At 37.1% G+C, this 7,845-nt stretch overlaps 1 protein-coding gene across 1 annotated transcript; it reads right to left on the bottom strand.

Annotated features, from left to right (window-relative positions):
- Positions 1–7,845, bottom strand: LOC127785725 (uncharacterized). Its single transcript, XM_052313125.1, has 2 exons — positions 7,697–7,845; positions 1–2,514 (listed from the first exon to the last, which is right to left on the bottom strand). The coding sequence occupies exons 1-2, from the start codon at positions 7,699–7,701 to the stop codon at positions 504–506; spliced, it is 2,016 nt and encodes a 671-aa protein (XP_052169085.1). The 5' UTR covers positions 7,702–7,845; the 3' UTR covers positions 1–503.

Raw genomic sequence — 7,845 nt, 5'->3', positions numbered from 1 at the left:
ACAGAATCAGGAAAATCGAATACAGTTTGCAGGTATGAGGTTTGCATATCTATTTCAACATCCTCCAAACTCTAAATAGATCAACCATGAGAAGTTAAACATAGCACTACACACACACACACACAGAGAGAGAGACTCCTAGATGATACAGGATACAAATTAATTTCCATAACTCGAAAAATTATCTATAGATATAACTAAAATTTTGCAGTGAAAATTTTCTACTGCCAGAGTAATCATTCGTACCTTCTAAGACGTATCAGACAGGAGGAAAGCAGCTTTAGCATAAGGAACACAAGATTTGAACTTACAACAAACAACAAATCAACAGAACCAAGTAAATACTTTAGATAATAGAAAATCAGGCATTTTCTGAAACTTAGGTTTATGCAAAGATACATACGACTGGAACAAACAGCCCAAGCTAACATAAATACATAGTGACACACATACAAGGGGGTTTTCTCGAAACAAAGCTACAGGCGCAATCATTAGTTTCTTTCTCAGAATTTCCCTGGTTTCATGTCAGACCTGAGAAAAGGAATGCCAAGAACAACCAGTAGGATCCTGACATGCGTGACGAATTCACCACCAGTGCTCAAATGCTTGGCATGGAACTGAGCCCCGCAATTGGGTCCAAGATAGCACAGCATCTCGATCCACAGCATGGAGATTAGCTCCCAACGCAGAGCTCTGTTGCTTATTTTGAGAAGGTGCTCAGAGATTGCCCGGCCACGACCGAAGCATGGTTCGGTCACCTGGCCGGTTGCCTGTCGTGCATACTTCAGGAGCCCCCTCTCATCACTGATACCCCGGTGTCCTTCAAGGATGCGCTTCACCTGGCGGCGTGCCTTGCCAAGCTCAAAGTGTCCATTGCTGCCACTCATCACATCCCATTTTGCAACGAGGTACATGACATACCTTGACAGCTCCATGCTCGGGGCCCTGCATGGGGAATAGTCATTCTCGTCGGCGAACCAGCACATCTCCGTCGCGATGTGCCAAACAATGACTGTCATTGGAAAATACAAGTCAGTGTCGGTTATGCCATCAGTTAGTATTCCTTGAGCTATGTCAGCTTGGATTCTCCCCTCCTGCAGCCACCACTGCAACCACATGCCACGGTACTTGCTGAAATCCCAGTCCCAGTAATCACTTACACTCCGGGTGCTTGCTACCTCGAACAGTTTGTCCAATACCAATTTCTTCAGTTCAGGAGAGACTGTATTACTCATATTGATGTCAGACACAATGCCTGTCCTCCTCATCACCCAACCGCATATTATGCCACCACGTTCTTCTTGGATGCATGCATCAATCAAGTTATACTGCGCTATCTTCTCTGACCACAGTGGTTTGCTCCCTGCATGAACACACTTGGCAAGACTGAAAGAACAGCCAAACAAGCCACCTCTCCGGTGTAACTGCAGCCAATATGACGAGATAAGCATGAAGATGGAGGATATGTCCAGTGTGATTGCACCGACTAGCAGAACGTAGGACACCATGACATCTTCTCTGCTGTAGTTGAATGGCCCCTTGAGATTGGCACCCACAAACAAGCCTAGGGCTGCCAAAGTTGAGAAAAATGTAATGAGCCGCTCGATTCCGCTGCTGACAAGGCCAAGGCGGAACTGAAGTGCCCCATACTTGGTGTATAAGTAATCATAGATAAGTAAGAGCTGGATCTCCACCAGTTTATAAGCCATCTGCACTTGTGTTTCAGGATTTGAACTACGGAGCTTCTTAATGGCACTATCAATTATAGTGTCTGTATTAGACCATACCAGGAAAGGGGTCATGTCTGTCAGAAAATCAAGGCATAACCGGAAGCCCTTGCCAGCAGCCATCACCAGACCCTCATAGCCATCGTCATCTGTTCTTCTTCCTCCATTGTGACCTTCAATGTCCTGCACATTCTTCCCAGGGAAAATACTATGCAACTCATCAAAATAGGATTTAGCGTCTAAGATAACATCGTCTTGTACCCCCAGCACATGATCTGCCATGGAATCGCTCCCTGGCGACATTGAGCTGCTGGCAGTCATAAGTGCCCATGTTCTCTCCGCATACTTGATTGTTCCAGAAATGAACATAAGCACCAAGGGCCCCAAAAGTTGCTTGTCCGGACGCCATGACTTTGCTACGATATAGATTGCCAGGGCCACCTGGGAGACGAGGCCAAGGAGGTGACGCTTCCACAGCATAGCATCCTCAATGGAGAAGGCCGAAATTGTCTCTTGGCTACCAAGATGCAGCAGCAGGAGCGGTGTCCAGAAGAGCACAAGCTGATGGCGTGGATCATCAACGTGGAGCGTCAGGCGACCCAGCGTGAATGTTGCAACGTAGTCGGCTAACAAGTATGCCAGCCAAAGCAGCAAGCTTAATAACCGGGAGGTGTTACCCTTGCGAATGCTAGAGAAGAAGTGAAGGAACACTTGCAAGCTAAAGCTCGCAAGCACAAGGCACTGGATCTCCCACTCATTCCAGAACTGCTGGGCATTCGCCACTAAACTGGATCAAAGGACCAAAAATCCCATGTTAGTTGCCAATCAAACTACTCCCTCCTTTCCTAAATGTTTGACGTCGTTAACTTTTTTAAACATGTTTGATCGTTTGTCTAAAAATTTTTGTGAAATGTATAAAACTATATGTATAAATAAAAATATATTTAACAATAAATCTAATGATAGGAAAAAAATTAATAATTACTTAAATTTTTTAAATAAGACGAACGGTCAAATATTTTTTAAAAAGTCAACTGTGTCAAACATTTTGGCATGGAGGGAGTAGTTATCAAGCCATGCAACTACCTGGAGAATAATTCCAAAAACGTTTTATGAAAAATTTGAATGCATTTTTACAGTTTGAACTTCAGATCAGTTTTTAGATGTTCCTGTTGAGTTTCCCCCCTCCCCCCCCCCCCCCCCCCAAAAAAAAAAAAATCCCTGCTGAGATTGAACCATAAAATCCCTCTTAGAGATTACTGAGTTTCCTCACACAAATTGTTTCAACAAACACACCAAAACATAAGCTTTTAACACCCACATATTCGTGTGTGATATTTATGCGATACAATGCCTTCTACACAAGAGTCCATACAAGTCTATTGATAGCAGGGGTAACGGGTTAACACTTATTAACACTATCGGTATCGTAAAAAATTTCGGCGGTCACCCGAAATTTCAAAATTCTACAGAAGTTTCGAACAAAATTTTCAAACGCATTTTGGAATCGGAAGAAATTTCTGCAGCAGTCCTGCGACTTCATTGAGCAGCAAAGGGGGAAGGTACCTGGAGTCCTACAGCCGGATCGGGAAGAGCCGCAGCCGCGAGAGGGGTTGGCGAGTCGCGAGCGCCGCCGCGGCGAGCCGAGATTGGTGGGGGAGAGCCGCGGCCATACGCCGGGAGGAGTGGGCTGGCGCTGCCGCCATGCAGTGCAGGGAAGCTCGGGCGAACCATCGAGGGGATTTTTTTTTTTTTTTAGAACTCCTTTCGAGGGGATTGACCGATTGAAATGGGATGTTAGGAAGAACAGAGTTTTTCTCCTTTTTTTATTAAGACCAATTTGACCGACATTTTCACCTGGATGTGACTAACTACCCAGGCCCACTGATATATGCAAAGATAAAAATTCTATGATTAACTTTATATTCTAATTATCCCTCGATGGCTCGAAGGCTATTTAAAATATATGATTGGAACAAATGTAGAAATTTGGCAAATCATATGAGAGGAACAAATGTAGAATTTTGACATAAATGTGAAAAAAATTTAGGGTTAGGAATTTGAGGAGAAATAAAGGCTTGTATGAGTTTTTTTTAATCAGGTTGAACGTCATATTTGGTTCCCTCCAAAACTCATATGGATTAAGGTATTCCATTGGAGTTTATTGTATTCCACCTTTATTAAAAAAACCATTTAAAAAAGAAATCTGGTAGGACTAAAATCTAAAAATTCTGACCCCAAAGTATGAAACAGGTGATGATTTTGTAGGTGGTTTTGGTCACTTGGACTACAGTGAGAATAATAACACGACAATGAATTTGGCTTGTCCTTTGGTCGGAGGAATTGTGTCCTATTATAGGGAAAAAAAAATATAGTCATTTAAAACAAAAGATTGATTCTTACAAATTCCATTGTCTATAGGATTTTTGGAAAAGAATAAACATGAGGTTACTACGTTTTTCCTTGTATATCATCCATATGATAATTTATAACTTACCTAATTTTTAAGTTCTTAATAGAAATCTATTAACTTATTAAAGGAATAGAAAAATGAGCCTCCACGTTCGCTCTCACGGCTTAGAAATTCCCACATTAATCGAAGAAAAAGAAAAACATAGTCCATATAGAAATACAATTTAAAAATAGTGAAAATTCGGAAGTAAAAAAATAAGGAATATTGGAAGAGGAGACTAGAGTCCATATAGAAATACAATTTAGAAATAGTTGAAATTCGGAATTAAAAATAAGCAATATTGGAAGAGGAGACTGGAGTCCATATAGAAATACAATTTATAAATAACTAAAATTCGGAATTAAAAAATAAAGAATATTAAAAGAGGATCATAGAGTCCATATAGAAATACAATTAATAAATAATAGAAATTCAGAATTAAAAATAAAGAATATTAGAAGTAGAGTATAGAGTCCATATAAAAATACAATTAAGAAATAATAGAAATTTGGATTAAAAATAAGGAATATTAAAAGTAGAGTATAGTGTCCATATAGGAATTTAAAACTAACTAAAATTTAAATTAAACATAATAAAATTAAAAGTAGAGTTTAGAGTCCGTATAAAAATATAATTTATAAATAACTAAAATTCGGAATTTAAACAAAACATGAGAAGAACAGTCTAAAGTCAATATAGGAATACAATTTAGAATATAGGAATACAATTTAAAAGTAACTGAAATTTGAAATTAAAACTTAAAAATATTAAAAGATGAGTTTAGAGTCCACATAGAAATACAATTAGAAGTAATACAAATTTCAAAATTAGAAATAAATAATATTAGAAGAAGAGACTAGAGTCTATATGGAAATACAATTTACAGATAACAAAAATTTAGAATTAAAAATATATTGAAAGATGAGTCTAAAGTCCATATAAGAATATAATTTACAAATAACTAAAAGTTGATATTAAAATTAATTAATAACTAACACGAATATAAAATACAATATGAATATTACACATTAGTAGATTCGTAAAATTAGTACAAAATTTAAAATTATATTATCATTTTAATATATTTGAATAATACATTAAGGAAACATATATGCTATTGTATGAGAGAAAATATAATGATGCTAGCCGCACAATCTGCGTGGGCCACCGTGCTAGTTTAATGAACATGATATTCCACTCATACGTTTTTTATTTGTTTCAGTATTTTCACATTTTCTAAAAAGAACAAGTAAGATGCTCTCAGAACCAAAGCACATCAATGTCAACATGTAATTCCGGGTTCATTGATTAGAGAGAAACAAAGATGCTAGATTGGTTTCAGTAAAATACATCAACGCGTTGCTCCCGCAAGCAATACCACTCTATGTGTTATTTGAACCAATTTCTGCAAATTAGGAGGTAGAATACTTGATTATGATTAAGGGGATTAAGTAGAACAATCTGATATTGGTGGTGTTTAAATCTCCTGAAAATGAAGATGAAGATAAAGATAAAAGATTAAGTGTTTCACGTAAAACGAGGTGGTAATAACGGGTGATTAATTGATTTTTAATTATTACAAACTTGAAAAATGGATTAATCTTATAATTTAGAACAATTTTCATATAGAAAGTTTCCGCACGAAACGCACCGTTCAGCAGTTCGAAAAGCGTGCCACTTCTATCCAAAAATTTATCCAGTTTTGGTTGGAGAAAAGAACAAGGCTGGTCCACTAATTTTGAGGTATGGAGCAAACCCAGATTAGAAAACATATTTTTTTTTCAAGGAACATCTCATTTTAGCTGGTCCCTAATAAAACAATAAAACACATGTTAAAGAGTTAAAGTAGTAGAGATTTTCCTATCCAAAATTAATCTCGATATGTAATATGACTATATGAGGGGGAGCTATAAATCAGACGTCCAATCTTTTTCAAAATATCATATGGTAAAATGTTTTAGCTGACCGCAAGTGTAACATTAAGTTATATATAGTGAAACAAAACAATCAACCTCTGAGACATTCAAAAATTTTGTGAAACACGGTAATTCACATGTTGAAACATATTGCTTTCACGTATAAAAAATTAAGTTATCACTGTTTGAAACATATGTTTTCTTTATCAGAATATAATCATGTGATATCTTGTCGTAAAGATTTAATTATTAGGAATTTAATGGTATAATCGAATCATTGATCGGATAAGTAGTTTAGGAAAAAATTTATTTTAAAGATCACTAAATACATGTATGCATCCATGGAATACAGAGAGAGCCACTAGAATGGCATGAGAGAGTAGATGCATGAACATCTGATACTTTGTCGGTTACTAGTGAAACATTAAGTCGTGCTGAAACAAAAAATTCAGTTATTAAAATATTTTTTAAAACACACATTAAAACATATCGCTACCATGTCTAAAACGTTGCATTTTAACGGTTTGAAACATATGTTTTTTCTTTCTTCGGAATATAATAACTTGATATCTTGTTGCAAAGATTTAATTATAATAAATACAATGATGTGATCAGAGCATAGATTGAAAAATTAGTTTAGAAGAAAAATATTTTGAAAATTATTATATGCATACATGGATGGGTATCCACATGCATAGGTGGAGTGGATAGGAAGCTACAAAGGCTGTTAATTCGGAGTTTTGGCCCGTGCGTGGACGGCAGATGCAAAGTATTTTCTGTAATATGAGTCAATTAGGAATGGTGAGATAACTAATTCTTCTTGACCAAGAGCTGTTCGATGAAATTAATTAGCTAATAATTTGCTGGGTCAATATATTCTTCTTCATCCAAAAGGAAATAATTTTAGGCATATGACAGATTATGACCGTGAGAGCTAGCAATTGCAATTTATGTAAGAAAACATATTTTCCATATCCCATTTTGTATGGATATAATATATCAGTAATATGGATAAATCATATATGTGGCAGGCATCTAGTACACTACGAAAGCTGTAAAAGATCTGTTTGAAGAGCTTTTAGCCGCTAGTGGCCTGCAAATTCTGCTAGAATCTCAAACTCTCTCAAACAGATCCATCTATTGTCCACAAAAAGATAGCGATGGTCACAGCAATGCATCACCTACTTCCATTGTAAATTTTACGCGCTACTCTTTGAACTTCTTAATATTAAAAAAGATCAAAACTAAATGAATAGCAATAAAAAATAGATTTAAATACATTTTCGTTTATCCGTAGCAAAGCACAGCCATTTAGCTACTATGCTAAGAATATGTAGTCATATAATCAAGAAAATAAACTAAAAGACAAAAGCTAAGAAATATAACTTTTTCTGTTTCTCAAATTTTGGCTAATAGTCATCTGCTTCTCCAAATCTTGCTTCATAAATAGAACTAAAACCACATTAAAAATAAGAAATAATGCTACAAGACCAAACCAAACCCAACCAAAGCAACATTAAGGCAGGGTGCTAGATACAACCTACCAACGAAAGCTACATTGCAGGGTGCTACATACAAGCTGCAGAAGGATGGTTACTTACCCCATGGCTGATGGCTCAATGGCCGCAAACTGCAGAATCTTTCCGTTTCTCTGGTAGGGGAGAGAGGTTAGAGGAGGAGCTCCATGGCCGCCAGCCGGGGGATCTGGGATCGCTGTGTGTAAGGGCAAGTCGTCGTGCAAGTCGCGATG

The sequence above is a fragment of the Oryza glaberrima genome, chromosome 10, assembly GCF_000147395.1.
Source record: "Oryza glaberrima chromosome 10, OglaRS2, whole genome shotgun sequence".
Lineage (NCBI taxonomy): Eukaryota > Viridiplantae > Streptophyta > Magnoliopsida > Poales > Poaceae > Oryza > Oryza glaberrima.
Note: the sequence above shows the minus strand (reverse complement) of the source record. Positions and strands in the feature narration are given on the sequence as shown.